Source organism: Lissotriton vulgaris, chromosome 5 (genome assembly GCF_964263255.1).
Source record: "Lissotriton vulgaris chromosome 5, aLisVul1.2, whole genome shotgun sequence".
In the NCBI taxonomy this organism is placed as follows: domain Eukaryota; kingdom Metazoa; phylum Chordata; class Amphibia; order Caudata; family Salamandridae; genus Lissotriton; species Lissotriton vulgaris.
The window spans coordinates 1931788404-1931811304 of record NC_141693.1 but is presented as its reverse complement, the minus strand read 5'-3'; the positions used below and the strand labels follow the sequence as shown (position 1 = coordinate 1931811304).

Sequence of the window (22901 nt, the reverse complement as noted above, 5' to 3'; positions counted from 1 at the left end):
GAGAAGCTCTAACTCCCTGCTGCTCATCCTACCAAAAACCAGAAAGAAGAAAACTGCGGACTGCTCCTTCTCAGGAAATGCCCCCAAAATATGGAACTCTATCCCCCCGCATATCAGAACCATACCGTCCTATGCGGAATTCAAGAGCCAACTCAAATCCTTGTTCCTCATCCGTTCCCTAGGTCCTGGGTAACTAGGATCAACATCCATCCCCAGAACTATGTGAGAACTCTGTATCCTATTGCCAAGAAGTCCTACTGTACGAACTGTCATTTGATGATCACCTTTATTTGTTACTTGTCTTTTTGTCCACCTTTTCATGCCTTTACTGTAAAGCGCTCTGCTACCTTCGGGTCTTGTTAGCGCTATAGAAAACTTCTAAATAAAATAAATAAAAATAAAAAATAAACATCCATTTTGAAAGGCTGAAAAAATGCTGCTGTCAGTCTGAGGCCGAAACTTTGGCATATCAGGTATATTGGTTGAAAATTGATACAAAATACTGAATGTGTAGAAGCTGAGGTCTGATCTCATATTGTGGTCTGCGCTCCAAGAAGAATTGTTTTGTACAGCCAATATTGCCTTTTCCCTTTACTTTTTTGCTCTGCACAGTTTCTCTCTGGACAACTACTGTATTGCATTTAATGGATTCAATGTATATTTAATTGAAATGCATTCAATACAAGTCCTACATGTTAAAAAGCATTTCTTTTGCGCCTATTTCATGGGGCCATAGAAAGTATGTCAGCCATGCTGAGTGGTGCACTACAGATGAGCATTTAAAGTGTAAGGAGCCCTCAAGAGGGGCTATCGCTTCACATCGCTTCTAACTAGTGTGCTGTACACCTGCTCAGGATCGTAACATGAATTTCAGACCCCATTCATTAGGCCGAGCATTCGAGACCTCTTGTATATACTTTAATATATGTGTATGTACATACACATATATCTGGAGATCAGCCCTAGGACTTATTTGCTTCCGCCTAGGGATTTTTTTCCTGTTCAGCTGCCTCTATTTAACTGTCTTGATAGAAAACGACCAGTAGAGGTCAGTAAAATACCAGAATTGCTTTCTGCTGAGGGACTTTCTTTTTTTTATTCTTCTGGCAACTGCCTCTATTTAACTTTTTTGATGGAAAATGACCAGCAGAGGTCAGTAAAATACCAGAATCACTTTAGCATTCTCTAGATTCCAGTCCATAGAAATTGTCCCACGAGCACCCATAGACAATCATTTTTTCAAATCTTGTATTTTCAGTGATATGACCACCGAAGGCCCTGATTTTACAATACAAACAGAGCTATGGACTATACCATTTCCTTCTGAACACACACAGTCGGACCCAGGGAGCCTACAATCGTCAGGATGCCACACTGTTTATCCGAACAGTGGGGAAGGGGAAGAGCAGTGAACGCAAGGTTAATTCGAAGTTCAAACTCAGAAAACTAAAGCAAGAACTGAAGAGAAGGGACTTGTCGGGGCATTCATCAATGTCTGCAATGAATGACGGACCTTGCAGTCCGGAAATGTTTTCAACTGAACCGAAGGATGACATTTAAACACTGACGAAATACTTGCACTCTTGCCTCAAAATGTTTAAGAAATGTTGTCAAATACCCGGAGGTTTGTGACATTTGCAACGTAAAAAGTGAAATTATTTAAACAATCTGCTTTGAACTCGATCTACAAGTCCTTCTTCGCTCTTTGATAAATGAAATGCTTTTAAACCTGGCTCAGCTGTTCTCCCGTGATGCATATGATTAAGACCTGCAGAGGTCGAAACCGGTAATGCTGTTTCCTGCTGAATAAAAGCGGTTCCTACGATACCCGACTGGTGGGCTTGATTTCTGCGCTGCAAACTGCGTGAAATAATTCTGCTATATACTTTAATATATGTGTATGTACATTGTGGGCTCTGGAGATCAGCCCTAGGACTTATTTGCTTCCGCCTAGGGACTTTTTTTCTGTTCAGCTGCCTCTATTTAACTGTCTTGATGGAAAATGACCAGCAGAGGTCAGTAAAATACCAGAATCACTTTAGCATTCTCTAGATTCCAGTCCATAGAAATTGTCCCACGAGCACCAATAGACAATCATTTTTTCAAATCTTGTATTTTCAGTGATATAACCACCGAAGGCCCTGATTTTACAATACAAACAGAGCTTTGGACTATACCATTTCCTTCTGAAAGGCAATATTTCTATCTATGTTTTCCCATACCAAGCATGCCGCGCAGTTTGGTGCTTACTTTCCCTCCATGTTAAAGAACAGTAGATGCTTTAGCACTCAGGCTAATGTGCTGCATAGCTAAATAGTCCCATAGGCAAGACCGATTGCATTGCAAATGCTTGTTTTTATCTCTATTTCCGAACCTCATTGTTGAGCAACCAACAAATTAACATACCCTTTTCAGATATACAACCTTAGAAAAACTCTACACATATCTTTGTTCTCATCCCATCAAAGCTTTTAATTGTAAACAAAAAAAAACTGTTCTAGGAAATTTGGCAATGCTTCTTTCAAAATAAATTGTTCTGGGCGCCCAAATCATTAATCTGTGTGTAGTTCAAATCAAACCAGTGCCTTAATAAAAGAAGCGATGCTCACTAGATACACTGATCACAATAGGTACATTTTATGTTATTTGTTAAACGTACAACCATTAGCTTAATCTTTAGCTGCCTACGGGTCAGATAAAGATCTGTTTGTCAGGCACAGTGAGAGTGAGGCAAAGAAGGGTGGAGCATATGAGGGGGGTGGCAACTTTGATTCATAGAAGCATCATTTCTTTCATTAATGCAAACAATGTGCAGAGTAGAGTAGTATTTTTGTATAAAAATTTCAGAAAACTGTGACGGAGGGGAAAGCCAAGTGAGTTCATAGTTCATACCATTCATCTGACTTCTCTGGCCAAGAATTATTTGATTGGTTTTGGGTTATGCAGGTGGGAGTCTTTTGCGTGCCTCATTTCCCATCCAACACAAACTTCATAGTTGGCCAACTTTGGGACCTCTGGAGAGGTCATGGATCAACGTATTACAGTATATCCAATGGACTCCCTTGATCGTCATCCCCAAACACGGCTGAGCCTTCCGCTTAATGTCCTATTCCAAGGATAGTGCCAGGAAAACAATAGCAATGATGAGACCGTGGTGGCTTCACGTAAATCATGAATATTATATTGTGCGGGTCATTCTGTATTTTTGTGCAGATTTGCGTAGTCTTTGGGCATCCAGCGCAATGTGTGGTACTTGACATTCAGCCTTCCACACCAGTTGTACTCAGGTGACAGGAGCTTGGTGGGCTTTGTGTGCAGCAGGTAATGATTGAGATGACTCTCATCCTGAAAGACTGCCTCAATCCCCTTCTCTTTGTCCCTCCGGATGCCCTCATGACAGGCCCTTGTAAGCTTTAAGATCTCAGAGACCGTTCCAGCAAAGGTGGCTGCGTGGTAGTAATAGTCGCACTTGCTGGGGTTAACGAAGGCAGCAGATGCAGGATTGGTTTCAAATGAGTGCAGGAACTTGGGCCTGAGATAGTGGTAGGAGTGGACCTGGGCCACCAAGTCACCCAATGTTTCAACCCCATAGAGAGATGTGAACTCTTGGTCCACGTCCATGCAGAAGAGAAAGTTAACTTCACGCTTAGCACGTGGGACCACCAACTCAGCAATATCTCTCATGCGCATCATGCTAATGTCTTGCCAGCGGGCATGTTTCTTGACTTTAATCACCTCCATAGACCTGTTGGGCAGCAAGTAGATTTCGGGAACCAGGGACGGGTCGTCTACCATCACATAGTAGAAGACAGGATATCCTGGCATGAAGTAAAGCTCTGCCGTTTCCAGAAAGTGCCCAAGATATCTTTGGATGTACCTGGATAGGAGAGATAAGGATAATAATTAATTGAGGGCTAATCAACAAAGGTGACAAAGAGAGAAAAATGTGGCAAGACAGGAGATAGACATTTAAAAAACCTTTCCCAATCACATACTTGCCCACCCATGCACCTATCTTCAGTACTAATCCAAACCTCTTGGCCTTTCACTCCCAAAGCACAAGGTTCCAATAAGTTTGCATGAAGTGTGGTCACAGCACTGCCAGTACATCACGCGCCATCAGATACATGCTTGACGCGACTATCTGTGTTGTAACCCATGACAATGCCTATGGATGTTCAAGGTTAAGGTGAAATTCACTGTGGGAGACTACCATCCACAAAGCTCACCTGAAGAAACAGTTAAATTAACTAGTACCCGGGTACTAGGTAAGAGCCCATTGTTTAAGGAGTCTTCCAACCATGATTCAACTAACAAACACAATTCATGTTCAGTCAAAGCCAAGAATGTTGGTGGAAGACTCATACTGGCCCTGCATTCCTGTGGCTGTTCCTCACACAAATCCTGAAATGGGAATACTATCCGATACTCGGAGTTCAAGAAGATTTACTATTGCCACTGTTGGCTGGGAATGGGTGTGTTATTTGCCACATCTGGTAAATACTGTCACTGTGGGTGTGATAAAATTCTCCTAGTCATCATTTTGGAGGGTAAAAGGAGGTATAACTTGCAGATAAATTTTTACAAAATTGATTGGCACAAGTCCTTCCTTTTTCCAGGACTTTTCCCTGGTAAATTTCAACAGTTTATTTATTGGAAAAATCTTTCACGTGATAATAGTGGCGGTACGATAATTATCACACAGCTCGGAATTCTGATCCCTTTAGCATGTCGTTCAAGAAGATTCCTAGTATCACGTGCAGGCCATCGTCATGGGTTTGGAGTTTTTTAGCTGTCCAGAAGGGAGGTGCTGCTAAAGGACTAAAGTGCTCTGTGACGTCCTTGTAGTATCCAGACCAGGGTACTCCACGTAGTAGCTTGTGAGCTACTGGTAGCTCTCCAGCTGCCTTTGAGTAGCTTTCCTGTGGGCAGCTTAGTGAGCTACATTAGAAGCTTTTGCTTGGTTGAATTAATATCTTTAAAAAAAATCTTTTTATTGAAAAACAAAACAGTAGGCTTCACAAATCATTCTGAAGTGGTATAATGAGGTTATAACACGTGTATTTGCCTTGGTGCACCCCAACTGCATTTGTTACATAGTCAAGACTTATGGGTTAGGCACTTCTACGGCCATTTGATTCGATTTGCATTGCACACCTTGTTTTCTTTTACCATACGAGTAACCATTTGTATGTCGCATAAGCTCTAACCCCTGTAGGCTCTCCAATTGCCCGGTTGAATTAATAAATGTATGCCAAAATTGAAAAGCATGTATTTCGAGATGAAAATGTGTGTATTTTCTGAACTCATAAGTCTATATTTGGAAAAAAATGGTTGACTTTCCAAAATATATTTGCAACTTATATCTGAGAGATAGAAATCAAACTGTGTTGGGAGACTTATTTCAAATAGTATTAAGTAGGTGCTATCAGCATTGCAGCTATGGCTGTTATGTGTTACACATGGAGAGTCACTCCACATTGACAAAGCTTTTTTTTACATCATTTCTAATAACTGTACCTGATGCACTGAGGTGAATACTGCTGGTAATCTTGAATACGGCGTCCATAGCGTAATCGTGTCTCATGTGGTTACTAATACATCTCAAATAATATTAGTAGCTTGGGAGTATTTTGATTGAAAATAAGTAACTAATATTTGAGAAAAGCTTAGAGACTCCAGATCCAGATACACCAAAAACAGCTTTCACTACAGTGGTGAGCTTATGGGGTCACGAGTTTACAAATGACCTCCACTGTGGCTTTAATCTGCTCTTTTCAAAACATATCTTAGTTATGAACTTCCCTCCAAACCACCTAACCAGCAAAGGTAGCCTTGTAATCCACCAGAGATTTTCACTCAAGTGTTGCCAATATGAATACACATTGGATTCTGCCAATCCTCACTGTTCAGTTTCTTGTTACAGTTGCTCCCTCAGGTGTTGGAAGGATGCTTAGAGACTATGAACTCAAACAACCCTCTGTGGCATGTGCTGTAATAGTCTCACTTCTTCCCCCTTTTCTAAATGAAGAGGATCATTCCCGGAATTCCCGCTCCCTACCTTATTATATCCATGTTTCATGGCGCTCCTAATAATGTCCATATACAGACAAGTTACTATTAAACACAGTTTTGCTAATGATTTAGCCCTTTATGCTGAATCGTCAGTCCTTGCCTTTCCAGCAACCAAAACACTTGTTTTAGATTTTTGGGTGTAAGCAGGTAGCAAGTTCAACCAAAGCAGATAAAGCCCATGTAGAGCTGTATTTGGATCTTACCGTAGATGATTCCATATGTATTGACCATGCAGGATATCTTAGTGTTAATCTCTTAACCATTTTCACGACCTTCTTGACGGCATACGAGAATGCAGTGCTAAGTGGCCGGAGACACTCAGAAAAAAGGAAAATCTGCTGCTATCTTTATTGTTCTGGTCAATAATGATCCTTCCAAAAATCCTTTATTATTTTATGTCTTGAGTTATTTTTTAATATCCTATTTTAATTTTTTTATTTAATCTTGGGGTGAGGAGCATAAAATCCCCACACAGGCTATAAGTTTTGCTTGGATTGAGGAATATGGACCTAGAGAGGTGATGATGGGACTTCCCTGCAGGTTGGAACTTGAGGGCACGGCTCTGGATGGGGACGGGAGAGAGAGCTGGAGGAGTGAACTGCCCTTCCTGAATAGGATATGTGGCATTGGGCAGCAATGGGCAGATGAATAATGCTACTTTTTCAGACTTTCACTGAGATTTTTTCATGTTTGATATTTCCCTTAAATATGTCTCAGTTCTTTCATTTGCTTTCAACGTTTATGTTCAGGCAATTTTATCTTTATCTGCAGATATATTTTGAGATTTGTTTTCTATTCACCTCTACTAGAGTGGTCTTAAATGTTGCGACTCATTACCATTTATAAAGGTCTTCAATCATGTAATAGTCAAAGTCCGATTTATGTTTGACGTATGGTGTCCTTTACTATTCTTCTGCAATCGTGTTTAAGACTTTTGATCACATCTCTACCCAATGTCAGTTACTTCCTTCAAAATTCTTTAAGTATCTTGAACTGCAGCATTTTGTTTCTGTGAAGCCAATGCACAAACTCAGCAGCAGACTCTGTCCCTTGATTTCTTTGTTTGGGACCAATTACCCATATCTCAAAGTTAAGCTTCATATAAAGTAATGGTCCAGAGTGCAACCGATACCCATCGACTTAAAGCGTTGTCGTCAATTCAGTGATACAGTAATATAGGATCGCCATAGCTACTAGCTAGAAGGCACAATATTATAAATCGATATTTGATTTTTTTTTTACTCCCCAAAAAATTGCTAAACAGGCCATTGGATCCACTAAATCTGATTTGGCAGCAGTAGGGCAGCCAAGTATAAAATATTCCTTTTATCCCATGTGTATTTCTCTAGACAAAATAATAATTGGAACGATGCACTGCTGCCTTTTTTCCATTTTGATGTCAGATTCTTTATGCTAAACACTGAAAATCATATTGTTTTTGTTAGGTTGCGGGAGGTTCTCTACCCCTGCCATGTGGAATATCAAGTGGTGGAAGATCACCTTGTTAGAAGGAAGCCCATGTCTTGTGTGAGATTGTGGGTAAGGTGACCATGAGGAAGATACGAGAATGGGAGGTCTTGGACTGGTGGCTCGGGTGTTTACACATGACAATAATTCATCCACATTAGAAAGGAGTAGCAGACTTACACTGTGAGACGAGGGCTGGGTTTTTTGGAGGCAAGAGTTCTAATTCATAGTTCATATCCGTGTACAATCCAAGGGTTAATAGTTTGAGGGAGAGAACTAACAGAATGCAAAAGGAAAAATTAGTTTCTTTTGACTGTAATTTTCTAAAACAAATGTGTAAAATTTAGAATAATTCCTGGCTGCAATGCCAGTCCTTGGAGAAAACACACATTTTTGTGAACATTTCCAATAAATTAAAATGTCTTTCTTTCAAGTTTTTTGAGCGTTTTTTTAAAGAGGGGCTACAGAAAAGACAAAGCAAGCTTGCACCAAGGGTACTCAGGAAAAATGTAACACTGATTCTTTAATTTTTCTCTCTAATGTGACATGGTTGTACTTTGGTTTGGAGAGGTCAGCCTCAAGATATTTGTTTTACCAGTTTCTTTAGTTCAGTAAGAAATATGCAATATATATATATATATATATATATATATATATATATATATATATATATATATATATATATATATATATATTCACTGAAAAAACCATAGGTTATAGACCATATATAGTTAGGAATTAGCATTTACAAAACCTTGAAAATTCACTGAAAAAACCATAGGTTATAGACCATATATAGTTAGGAATTCGCATTTACAAAACCTTAATTTACTCGCACAAAACCATTGAAATTCCATATATAGTTAGTTGCACTAACTATATATCGCGCACCCGCAATCCACTGCTGATGATGTCACATATTACATCATTCATGACATGGTCAGTGACATCACTGATGACATCACTGATGACATCTCAAATGACATCACTGATGACATCTCAAATGACATCACTGATGACATCTCATTTGACATTACTGATCACATCACTGATGATATCATTCATGTGATAATACTATGAACCTCTTCAGACTCTAATATAACCCTAGATACAATCAGTGTAAACAGACACTCACAGACTGTCACTCATCCATGGAGTTACTCACACACCTAGTCAGTCATGCAAAGAATCAATCACACCTCCATTTCCTCAACTATACAGTTATACAAACTTTACTTATTCAAACATATACTAACACATATTTACTCTCTTATACAATCCCTGATACAAGTTCACAATGATCCATACAGCCACTCACACATTCACTGGCTCTTATGCACAGTTATTTATATATGTCAACTCTCACATGTACTGTGTTTTACATATGTACTTACTTTGACATGTAGCACTGAGATATCCATTCACTCACCAATACACTCATGCACACAGTCAACCGCCCATACAGCTGTTTCCACATGCACTTTTGAAACCATACATCTAGTGAATCAACTGCTCACACATCTATGCACAGAGTCATACACCTCCCAGCCACCCACACACACACTCAGTCTCCCATACAAATACTTGGGCAACCAATCAATAACCCATATAGTTACTCATATAGCTACTTATCAACACATGCAACAGTTTACAGAACAACAGACATAATGATGCACAAATTAAGACAGTTTAGTCACTAACCCATGCACTCAGTGAGACACATTTAATCACTCACTCATACAGTCAGTCATGCACCTACTAAATCCTTCATCCAGACACTTATACATCCACTCATTCTTCAATATGTAAGACATATTTTAACTTTACAGAAACATACAGTACCTGGATGTTGTCATCAGTGATGTCATCAGTGATGTCATTTGAGATGTCATCAGTGATGTCATCAGTGATGTCACTGACCATGTCATGAATGATGTAATATGTGACATCATCAGTAGTGGATTGCGGGTGCGCGATATATAGTTAGTGCAACTAACTATATATGGAATTTCAATGGTTTTGTGCGAGTAAATTAAGGTTTTGTAAATGCAAATTCCTAACTATATATGGTCTATAACCTATGGTTTTTTCAGTGAATTTTCAAGGTTTTGTAAATGCTAATTCCTAACTATATATGGTCTATAACCTATGGTTTTTTCAGTGAATTTCAATGGTTTTTTAAAAGCTAACATCTGAAGCTGTAAAATGTATTCTTCTTTAAATCCAAAAATATATTTTACATGTTTATTAATAATTTTTTTTTAAATTTTTTTTTGCTTCGCTTTCAGTTCCCGAACCGGGAAGCTTTCCGTTAGCTCATCTTGATGCCGCGACCTAGTCCGGTAAACGTTTCGTTTGCGCAACTGTGACGCTTTGCGGAAGCGCGACGTATCACTTTGTCGCGTAATGCATCTTATGACGCGCCGCGTTAGCGCTCCCGGAAGTGCTCCGGACCGCGAACCAGAAGCAATCCGGGACGCGGCGCGCACCGCGTAACGTGAGCGGAACAGGTCATGTGACTTGTTTATAAAACTTTTCATTGGTTCATTTCACTTTTGGTTTCCTAATGATGTAATACTAGGTCATGTGATCTAAAATTAACACTTTTCATTGGTTTAGAACTTTTGCTTTTCCCAAATGATGAAAACCCCTCCTTCTTTCCTCACTCTGACTTTCATCTTGGTGAGAGAAAGACCATTTACCTATAATTGAGCAATGGCTTCTGTACTTGCTTCAGCTGGTGCACCCCCACCACCACCTCCACCTCCTCATGAGAAGAGAGGACCATCATCTCGGTTCATCGACAACACAGAGGAGGAGGAAGAGGATGAACTTGAAGAAGAGGAGAGAGAAGAACAAGAGTTCTTACAGGAGTTGCCCCGTGTTTCCCGTCGGAAAACTAGTTTTATCAGGCAGTTTTTTTCAATCCCTCGAGGGGAGAAGAAAGTCAATGCAAAATATGCCACCTGCCTTATCTGTAAAAAAAGGCTATCAAGAGGCACTGAAAAAAAGTATAGCATGGGAAACTATACCATGCATCGCCATATGAGCAGGTGGCATCCACTCAACTACAGCCGTGCAGAGTTGCGTGACCTGCAGGATAATCCCCCAACAACTCCTGTGGCCAGGTCAACCTTGCATATCTCTTTGACTGGAGGAGAGGCACAGGAAACCGTGCCAAACATTCAAAAGAACTTTAAACACATGAAACTAACCTGCTTGTATTGCGGGGCATTGCTTTCATGTGGGAACATGAGCGTAAACTTAATGAACATTGCTTACGAGAATCACAAGTGCCCTAACCCACCCAAACAGTAATTTTTTTTTTGCTCCTGTTGAGCCTTTTTCAATGCCTGTTTTTTGTTGTTTCCCCTCCATCAAAAACAAAAAAAAAACATAAAACTATGCAAAAATACAAAAAAATCAAAAAATGTTTAGAAAAAATAAATAAATGAATAAAACAACAAAAACATTAAAAAAAAGTTCTTTTCAGAACTACCTCCCCTTTCAAATAAAATTGCTAGAATGTTTAGCACTCTGGCAAGCTCTATTTCTTTTGGTTCGCTTTCCAGTTAGCTGCCCGGTTCGCGAACTAGAAGCGAACCAAAAAAATTAAAAAAAAAAAAAAGAGTTAGTATAAGGGAAGTAAACAGAGAGTAATGTTAAAAGAAAGACAACTATAGGGAGTAAACCAGAGATACTGTTTAATAGATCTATTTAACGAAGAAAAGATGGAAGAGGGTATAATTGCGAAAAACAAAATGGATAAGGAAGTGGAAGAAAAAAAAGAGAGTAGAACAATAACAAAGAAGAGTTTCTTGGAGAATGTGAGTGAATGTTCAAAATAAGATTAAAACATGTGGAATAACAGAGAGAAAAAATAGAAAACAGAAAAGAAGAAATAACTGAAAAAGATTAATTGAAACAGCAAAGAAATGTAAATAACATAGAGCCATATCATCAACATAGGCAATAAAACTTTTGCTTTTTTTATCAGCAGAAATATGTCGCCAAAGCATTCTAATTAGCTTGATACATATGACTCCTTGTGAGGCCTGTCTTGCAACATGGTGCATCTTTTTCATCAGTGCTGCATCGGTTTCATGTGGCACGGTTTTAAAACAGCATGACACATTTGCCTAAATGCATCAATTTGTAATTTCGACGCCTCATAACATATCTTTTGCACCGCCAGTGTGTCACAAAACTGACGCACAGTGGCGCAAAAGAGGCATACATATATCATAAATCTATCCCTAACATTTTAAATAATTAATTCAGGATGACGATAAGGTGTGGTCTCTCCTGAGGTTTGTTTAAGGTGAGGCCTACTCAGGGTTGCATATCAATTTTACGCTTGTTGAAGAATACAGAGGAGATAATACATGTGAAGGCCTACCAATGAAGTAAGTCATGTCCTCTTATTACATCATTCATGACATGGTCAGTGACATCATCAGCAGTGCATTGCGGGTAAAAAGAGTAGAAAACATTTACCTTATAATTCTTGTTAACTTTTAAAAATATTTTTTCATACTTTCAATCTGTAAAAGAGAACAAACATTTCCAAAATTATTAAAACATGTATTTAAAAATTAGAAAAAAGAAGGGAAAAGGTTCAAGAAGAAACAGTTTTTCAACAACTTTGACATTTACAGAAGCCTCTGCTTCTCTACGTCCCCTACACAATCCTAAAGATATTTATTTTAAACAAACAGTATCTTCATGCTGATGAAGTGAGGCCTATTTTGGAACATGGTGCTTCTTTTGCATTGCTGATGTCTCACAATAGTGATGCAATAGCAGCGTAAAAGAGATGTAAAGCCATCATAAAATTGTGTCTAACATTGTAAATGATTGTTTCAGGATGCAAATAAGATGTGTCCTTTCAAGAGGTTTCTTTGAGGTGAGGCATATTCAGTTTTTTTTAAGAAAACAGTACCCAGAAGTACTGCACTGTAAGCATTAACTTTGACACTTACAGAAGACTCAGTTTCTCCATTTCTACCTCACATTTCTAAATGTATATCATAAGTACAAAAAGAAGAACATTAATTATACATGTTAAATGGTTTATTTTTGCTGTTCTCAGAATGTATCAAATTTCACTTAAATCAGTGACTTGAAGGTATTCATCATGTAACAGCGGGGAAAAAAAACACAATCAAAATGATTGTGTTTAAAAAACCCATACAACCTAAGAAATCTGAATTCAAAACTCCTTAAAATTAACTTACTTTCAATGACGTCGAAGGATGTCCTATGAACAGTGTCCACTCTGTTGTGCTATAAATATTTTCAGCCCGCCACTTTCTGAAAGAAAACCTCCATCGTTTTGAGACTTTAAATAAGCTGTGTAATGTCCTGATGTTGTTGAAGGACCATCGTGATAGATAATTGCTACAGTTACAAAAGTCCTTCCTGATATTGACAGCTGAGAAGCCACAAATTTTTTTATTAAAGTTGACAATTTTGATCCATCAGGCCTACATCGTTGGATCATTAAAATGACATACTGGCCATATCTATGTATAAATAATGTTCACATCATTTCAGATTTACATTGGCTACACTCCATGTTGTGATCCGCTGCATTTACTAGCTTATTAAAGGAGACTGATTTACTGTCAGGCAAAGTTAAATATATAAATCGTTCTGAGTCTACACTAGTAGTACTTGATAGCCTACAGTTCTCGCAGTCATGCTGCCATTGATAAGAAAGCCCAAACAGGTGATCTACATCTACACCCTCATCTTGCAATACATCAAGCATATACATTAAAAACTCCTGACAATCTTGCTGATTATTTTCAGAGAAGTCTGTTTGACCTGAACATTCATCTAACAGATAACGAACTTCAGACACACTTTCTACTTTTGTTCGATCAGTGCTACATTTCTCGAAAACAGAATTCAACAAACAGCATAAAATTTGTTCTGAATTCAACAGAATCTGTTCTTTTAAACTCTCTAGTGAAAAGAGAACATTAACCACTACATTTGCATAGCAGTTGACACCAGAACTGTTTTCAAACTGAAAACCGACAACATCTTCAACAGAATCCACTTTCTTTCTGCTAACAATTTTCGGTTCATTGACTTTTGGTCTTTTTGCTACAACCTCCCTACTATTACTGATATTTCTTCGTTTCTGGCCTACCACACGTTTCTCAAACAAAGGATATTGAGGCAAATGTGGCGCATACTCTCTTCTTAACCTATTGTATTCCTTAACACAATCTAGATCCGCACAAATGTTTGTGACATCACAGTCAATCAAGTACAATCCCGATAAAGTTCTAACTCGTGACAATGCCACATATGCCATACCCTCCTTGAACACAGAACTGCCAATATTCACCAATACACTATCTACACTTAAACCTTGCGATTTATGGATTGTCACCGCATATGCCAAGCAAACAGGAAACTGTTTACGGCGAACATATAAGTCTTTAACAAGCAAAAACCTAGCAGAACAACGACCAATTAGCTGTACTTCCTCAATGCCATCAAATTTAATTTTTAAAAATTCTATTCCATCTCTATTTCTGTATTTCTCAAAATCAACAACATTACCCATTGATCCATTTACCAGACCTCTTTCAACATGTAAATTCCTTCTCAAAATGATTCGGCAATTTAAACACACATTCAAAGTCTTTTCAAAACCTGCTGTTTTAGATATAGTCTTCTCTAATGAATCCAATTTTGATTTCAAATTCTCTGACAAAATAATTGTTGATCCCATATGCTCTATTTTGTCAATAGCTTCAATTTTCACAATCTCTTGCTTTTCTAAATTCAAAATTTTGTTGTTGAAGATGGCACATTCTGCAAGAGTTAGCATCAAACATATTCCGGATTTCTTCTCAGTAATTTTCTGAAAAATATTCTCAGGCACAATGTCTTGTTCGGGATATAAATTTGAAAGTAATCGTGCATTTAAAGCTTCTTTTCCATGCTCGGTCACTTTTCCAATTCTAATATCTTAGGTAGAATATTCTTGTAATCTTCATCCTTCGCCTGACGCATATTTTCATGCAGTTCAGCATAATTGAAGTTTAACCATATATTGACGTTGCCAATGCTCCCTAGGCACTTCCTGGTATCTTCATGCGTGAGTATTTTGAACACAGGTTGACCTTTTACTGGTGTCAGCTGCAGAAGGTCTCCGAAAACAATGATGTGTTTGCCACCAAAAAACACATCATACTCAGTTTTAAGAACTTCTTGCATTCTCAAATGCACAAAGGCAAGCATGACATTGGAAACCATGCTTACTTCGTCAATGATAAGAAGTTTCATTTTCCTCAAGACTCTTGAAACTTCACAACAAGCATCCCCAGATAACTTGTGGTATTGTAATTTGTTGTCATGCTCCACTGGCAGCATCAGTAGACGATGCAAAGTAATACCTTTAATGTTATGCGCTGCCAGTCCAGTAGGAGCAGTGACAACACAAGACAGCGATGACTCAGTCCTTTCCTGCAAATAACAAGAAATTGCTTTAATGAGGAAACTTTTTCCAGTTCCCGCTTCTCCACTCACGTACAATCGGACAGGCTTCAACGATGTACATGAGCACTCTTTCTTCTCATGACTTAATCCATGCTCAATTTGCTTGATAACTTCATCATATATTTTCCTCTGCTCAACGTTGAGTTGTTTTTCCAAGTCTTCTAAGTTAACTGAATCCTCCTGAGCATGTGCCATGGCTCTTTCCACTTCATTCATAGCAGTGGCAGCTTCATTTTCGATAATAGGTCCTCCAAGTGGATCTTGACTCAATGAAACAGAACTCTGACTGTCCTGAGAACTGTCTCTGGCAATCTCGGCTGCAATCGTTGCTTCCTGCTCAATTTCCAAAGTTAGCATTTCTTGATATTTGGGAAAAGCAGGACATTCTATGGTCTCCTTAGCAGCAGTGAAAGAGTCTTCGTAACAGAGGAAATCTCCAAGCAGTTCCTCTTCTGCACGCCAAGGCTTGAAAAGTTGCAAAAGTGCTAAATAGAAAAACTCCTTTTTTTCTGGAGATTCGCCACTCAATTTTCGATGGTTTACTAATTGGCATTTTCTTTGCTTGACCAGACATCCCTCACTTCCAATTACAGCATACACTCCTTTCTCAATATCTTCTTTGATGTTCCTCTTGAATATATAATTTTGTAGAACCTCATATAGACAAACATTCTCAAGGTGACTGCTTCGATTTGGATAATATGTATCCAACATGTTGGTCTTCAAAATGTCGGTACTGTTTGGTTTCTTTTCTGCCAAATACTCAATTTCCCGGACAGGTTTTAGAACTCGATTTCGCGTTGCAGCAAGACCAAGACTCGCCCAAACGATACTCCTGGATTTGGCATAGAGACTTGCTGAAGACAACCGGTCAGAACATTCATAAGCTCCAATTTCTCGATGCGACAACATCTTCAGACTGAAACTGTACAACTTCTTGCTGAGGCTCTTTTCATGGGAAATGTCTTCCCACATATCCTTCAGTTCTGTCTTTTCTTTTTTGGTGATGTAAGATGTCACATACCGAGCCACAGCCATACAGTTGTCAGCCACAAACTGTATATCCATGTTAGCATTCCACATGGACAAAATCACTGGGTTGTAGTCGTTGATGTACTTGGACTCTTCGTTCCTTTTCAAACTGTATGTATTTTTGGGTGATTTCCTCGTGACATTATGTCGCAGCGAAGACATCAAACTGTTCACTCTTCCTTTAGAAATCACCGGTCGTGGAAAGTTGAAACGACATTTGGTGTAGAACTTGTCCTTGTTTCTGAATTTACGACGACAGTACTTTCCACAACGATGGCTTTGGAAACATAGAACTTGTTCTCTTAGGCTTTTCTTCTCCGTTGCGTTTGGAACAGCACACGTAGAATACTGTTCTATGAAGTTCATCACTAAGTCATCCGGATCTGTTCCAAATTTAGGTACATCCTTGATCCACAGCAACATATGTATATGAGGAGCACCTCTTGCTGATGAAAGACATCATAGCTTCAAATCTATGATTGAAGTACCTGCATACATTCACTGGATCCAAAGAACACAGTTCTCCAGATGTCTTGAATTCAATGTTTTCAATATTTCCGTTTGCCTCTCGTAGAAATTCAAGTAAGTCTACCCAGCCATACTCGGCACAGCTCAGAGTAAGGAACCATGTTGGAGTTCCTAAGTTCCTCAGCATACATTTTAAATCCCCATGACGACGATACCAGTACTCATTAGTACCACGCTGACACGCCATGAGATTAATTAGGTGAGAATCCAAAATACTGTCTTGAAAATTGACTTTATGCATAAAGTCACTTGCCGAGATGTTTCGCATCTGTATACCACTTTTTAAGATGTGGTTCACTGCATATGACAGTCCAGACAGATCGCTTTCAAACAAGAGATGAAACAAATAGGGAATGCATTGACGAAACCTAGGATCTTCTGCATACAATCGTAAAGTCCGGTATTCAGACGCAGGAATTTGATGAGGCCGCTCATCATATCTTTCTCCTTGACCTGTTGGAAATAGCTGTGGGAAACACCGAGCTTCCAAACTTTCCTCCCAAACACTAATGGGACTCCCTTTGGCTTGTTTCATTTGAAACAACTCAATTGCATTCCCCATGACTTCCTTGGAATGCAAAGGATGAACACTATAATGTTCATATATTTCTTCACTTTTAGAGGCCTCTACTTTCTCAATTTGGCCAGCACACAAATCGCTATCCTCTTCATCACTTACTTCCTCTTCTGCAACATATACATTTATATAGTACTTATTATTTTTCTTCAAATACAATGTTGCATTTTTGACTTTCCTAACATCCACTAAATCTTGCCATATTTTCTTATTCTTTGTCAGAACCCCATTAACCAAGATAACCAGAGGTTCCTCTTCCACTTTTTCTACTCCAATTGTGTTAATGTTTTTGTTCAAATCTAGAGGCAAATAAACAACTCTTCCCTTTAATCCTCTCTGTAAATCTGATGGAGGCAACTTCCCTGTCTTTGGCTCCATTCTTACAATTGCCTGAAAGGGATGGATACTTTGAATCAAAATAGATTCATAAGTATTTAAATCCTTCAATTCAATTCAGAAGGAACCTCAACCAATTCCAGATTATTATGAACCGCCCTAGCAGGCATCTGGTTTTGGTTTAATTTGTTACAACAATAAGTACACACACGTTGATCCGATCCCAAATCAAAACAATTTTCTACCATCAAGTATGTGGCAAAATCCTTCCATTCACTATTAATTTCCCTTTCACTTTTTGCATATAAATCCACTAACTTAGTTTGATTCTCATAATAAGTGCGTCGACAACACACACAAGTGAAATTAGGCCTCTCACTTGATTTCATCTGAAACGTGGCAATTTCCTTCTGAAATTTATCTGTACTAGAAACCTGTACATTATCTTCAACATTACCCTCTACTTCTGGGTCAATTTGAACATTCTCATCTTTATTTCCAAAGTAACAAAACTCAATTTCTTCACAAATATTCTTGACATCTATTTCAGAACCATGCAAAAGAGCAGCACATAATTGTTTAAGCATAATTGCTGGACTCTTAGCATGATACAACATTCTCACTATTTTCCTGACTTTATTATGATGCACTGCTAGCATCCTGAAATGATGAAAAACACTCTGGCATACTCTCCTGGAAAGACAAGCCAGTGAATGACCATGCAAACCTGTCGCTTCTCTCACTCTGCAAGGATCTAATTCTTGCAACAACTTCATTTTCTGCTTCAAACTTTTCTTATTAAATGTCCGTACAAAATCACAAAGCAAATTGATGGAATCCTGTTGCACACTGCAAATAGAACTACACTTCCAGGTGTACACAGGACGCTTAGGACGTCTTCCTAAAACCTCATTACCTAACACCTCGTCTGTCTCTGTTGTCACAAGTTTTTCTTTTTCAACTGGACAACCATCCTTCACTTCATAAGCTCGACCACTGGTGTCAACTGCAAACACCAAATCATTATCCTGAAAATAACTCTCCTCATTAAAAAATGCCTCACAACTTGAACTATGCATCCATTCTCCGGAAAAAACTTCACAAAAGTTACTACGATTTACTACTCTCTTCCATCTACTATTTGATTTGAAATCAGAAATTACCTTGTTTAGTTTCCTAATTCTATTGATTATCAAAATAAACAACTTTCGCTTAATTTCAAAAGCATGATCAATAATTTTCTCTACATTTTTCTTCTTCTTATAAAATGTCACTTTCTGTTGGCCTTTCTTAATATTTTTTAATAAATTAACTATTATCCTGTTGCAGAACATTTGTTTTCGAATGTCCCTAAACTGTTGTTTCCTTCTACTATCATGCACAGAGTTATCTCTTCCTCTACCAGTAACATTTTTGATGGGTCTTTCCTTTCCATTTAAATTGCTTTTCATTTTCTGGACTGAAACATTTTTGGGAGAAATACTTTTTTTACTACAAATATTTCTTATGAATGATTTCGTGCTCTTACCCGGAGCTTTCTTGGTGATTTCACGAGTATTTTGGGTAGAGGACTGCTGCAATAATACATGATCTTGCTGTCTTTGACGTTTTCTCGCCTTTGTAATACGATTTTTAGTTGGCATTTTTTCAATTTAGAAATGATGTGCAGTTGAATCTGTGGAAAAATATAATAAAAAACTGTTATTAACCACTATTACCAAACAGTAAATGAATAACAGTCATCATAAACTTAACACCCTACTTATTATATAACATAGCAAATCTTTGGCACCACCACTGCGTCACAAAAATGACACACAGTGGTATAAAACAGGCATACAACAATCATAAATCTCTCCCTAACATTTTAAATGATTTATTCAAGTTGACGATAAAGTGTGGCCTATCTAGAGGTTTGTTTGGGCCCAGATCTTTGGACTGGGGTAAATGGGTGTCATTGATCCACATTCGGTCCATCACCTGTTTTGTTTGTTTAAGGTGAGGCCAACACACGGTTGCAGATGAGATTTTCACTTGTTGAAGAAAACAAAGGAGATAATACATGTGAAGGCCTAGCAATGAAGTAAGTCATGTCCTCTTCACTCTTGAACAAAGGGCAGACATCTTTTGAATCTGTGGTCACACCTAAACTTCATCTGCACAATGTCATTCATAAACTTAGGAAACACTAGTGATGTAATTGAAAAATGTGACCCAAAACAACCTATGAAGCTCTAGCAGTACATATCTAGAAATGTAATTGATTTCAAAAAATCGTTTTTAAACACAGCATATAAATCAATTGTATAGCTGCATTCAAGAGGAAATGACTGAAAATGTCCTTGAGACACATGAAAGCGTTTTATTGAATGCCCTTGCACCATTTTTGGGACATTATTAACATGGCTATGTAACTCCCATAATCAAAATCTAAATTTGCCAAGCACAGGTGGGAGCGTATTTACAACAAACTTGCCCCATGAGGAACGCTTTCCATTGAAAAAGGGAAAAATAACATCATAGACACTCAAATGCCTTATAAATATGACCCAAAACAACCTATGAAGCTCTAGCAGTACATATCCAGAAATGTAATTGATTTGAAAAAATCGTTTTTAAACACAGCATATAAATCAATTGTATACCTGCATTCAAGAAGAAATGACTGAAAATGTCCTTGAGACACATGAAAGCGTTTTATTGAATGCCCTTGCACCATTTTTGGGACATTATTAACATGGCTATGTAACTCCCATAATCAAAATCTAAATTTGCCAAGCACAGGTGGGAGCGTATTTACAACAAACTTGCCCCATGAGGAACGCTTTCCATTGAAAAAGGGAGAAATAACATCATAGACACTCAAATGCCTTATAAATATGACCCAAAACAACCTATGAAGCTCTAGCAGTACATATCCAGAAATGTAATTGATTTGAAAAAATCGTTTTTAAACACAGCATATAAATCAATTGTATACCTGCATTCAAGAAGAAATGACTGAAAATGTCCTTGAGACACATGAAAGCGTTTTATTGAATGCCCTTGCACCATTTTTGGGACATTATTAACATGGCTATGTAACTCCCATAATCAAAATCTAAATTTGCAAAGCACAGGTGGGAGCGTATTTACAACAAACTTTACAAATCAGTTTCTCCTTAAATCATACTATTCTCTATCTAAATTAAATAAATCTTTTCTCACCTTAGCAAATACTTTTTGAGTTTCAAAACAGTCTCAGAAATACACCAAATTGTCTTGAGCATATCAAACAGGATGCACTCCAGAGGCTGCAGCTATTGAAAGCACAGAAATACAGATATTCATTACACATATCTCTCATATTAGCCAATCATAACTCTTCCCTCACTTTTTTCAAATCAAAACCCTTCCCCCCTCTGCCCTCTCTGCCTTTTTTCCATAGCAACCACCTCCTGGAAGACCTCTCATGTTTGCAAATTCACACAACAATGTTTCAATTGAACTCTGAACTCTCAGTGCACCTGCGTATCCAGTGCAATCTTTCATTAAATGTTTTTTCCTTGACCATTCAAATTGCATCTTTCAAAGAACACATCCATGCACCCTAACCTTCTGTTTTCAGAAATGGAAATCCACCAATCACTGCTAATGAATCATTAGCACTGAAACTCCACAGTTTTTTTTCTTTACAAACTCCTACTGTTTCAACTGCCCTTTCATTACCACACTTCATCTGACTGCAGCACAACCTTCTCTCACCATGTTTAAAGTCTGGATTGTTGGACATAGTTACATCCACTGGGCTCAAAGGTATGCTGAGAACAGAAATTTACCTAACCTCAATTTACAAGATGTGGAAATTAAGTGGTTGGGCCAAAGAGGATTAAAATGTCACCAATTGATACCATTGGTGAAAACCTTTATGCATTTGCCAAAACCTGACCTGTTAATTGTGCACTGTGGAGGTAATGATTTGGGCACTTTGACTGGAGTAGGTCTGGAAATGCTTTTAAAGGACACCTTTGAGCAATTAATGGCACTTTTACCTCAAACTGCCTTGGTATATTCCAATATATGCCAAAGACAGAAATGGAGGTGGTCCAACCAATTTTGTCCACAAATTGAGAAAGCGAGGAAGCATGTAAACAAATCTGTTTCAGCTTACATGAGAGACCATAGAATGGGCTCCTTGTACAACAATAACTTGCGTTACTACATGCAAGATATCTACAGAGGAGATGGAGTTCACTTCTCAGATGAGGGCAACAGAATTTTCATTCTAAATTTAAGACTGTGCATTGGTACCTACTTATAAGTACCTAAATGTACCATAAACCCAAAAGCTCCTCTCAGAGCTACCCTTCATCTGATCACTCACAATTATTATTTTTTTCTAACTTTTTTCACTAATTTTCCACAAATTACGCTCCCCGGGGCTCTACCCGGTTCGCGAACCGAAAGCTAACCTCGCGGAATTTTTTAAAAAAATGTTTTTTTTCCGCACATATAAGCCTCCTCAGCCACCCTCAGAAAACCTAGGGGGTCAAGATAAGTCTACCATGACCCCTTCTACCCATTCTAAACATTATTTGTCCTCCATCTTGTATCTTAATGCGACCGAAACACAAAATGGTGGACTCCCGTGACGCTTAAAGTTCGCGAACCGAGCCGCTTCCCGGGAAGCGGTGCCAAAAAAAGGTGGGAAAGTAATTTACAGAAAAACGACTAGAGACACTCTCACCAAATATAGATTAGCTCATACTACATAACAATCCCTTTCATTTTCACAAATTTGATTGAAATTCCATTTAGCCATTAAGCCTGTAGACCTCTCTAAGTACCATGAGGTAAATTACTTCACAAAACACATCTGAAGTGTTGGAATTGACAACCAATGAAAATGTTACTTTCATTTTCTACTTTTATTACCTGACATTTGATTGGTTATATACCTGTATATATATAAAGGAGGAGAAGAAAACACAGCCATTTTGACTGCTACTTCTTGTTGTACTTGTACATCACATTTGAATAGCTATCAAACACTTCAACTTGTTTGTGAAGGCAAGTTGTTATTTTTAAAACTGAAGTATATTGTGCACTATAACTTAATATGGTAGACTTTTTCTGATAGATATATACTATCCCTCTATAGTAGTTATAGATTTAGATAGACTTCTCTGTTATAGTTATGAATGGAGTTAGGCTTGTCTTGGTTAAATCACATACACTTTTTTATAGTCCTATTTCCACTCTGATACTATACACTGCCAAAAGATAAATTCACTGATAAAAACTGCCTATCTAAAATTAATCCCAACAGTGCCCTATCTCTACTAATATATATTTTTTTAATCAAAATTTCAGGGAAAATGGAAGG

At 38.1% G+C, this 22901-nt stretch overlaps 1 protein-coding gene across 1 annotated transcript in view; it reads right to left on the bottom strand.

The window, feature by feature from the left end:
- Positions 1-313: 313 nt before the first annotated feature.
- The window catches only part of LOC147717776 (N-acetyllactosaminide alpha-1,3-galactosyltransferase-like), a 78916-nt gene continuing 56328 nt past the window's right edge, over positions 314-22901 (bottom strand). Inside the window, exon 5 of the mRNA XM_086919880.1 lies at positions 314-3877. Within this exon, the coding sequence (XP_086776006.1) occupies positions 3193-3877 (685 nt within the window). The 3' untranslated portion in view covers positions 314-3192. The remainder of the gene's footprint in view (positions 3878-22901) is intronic.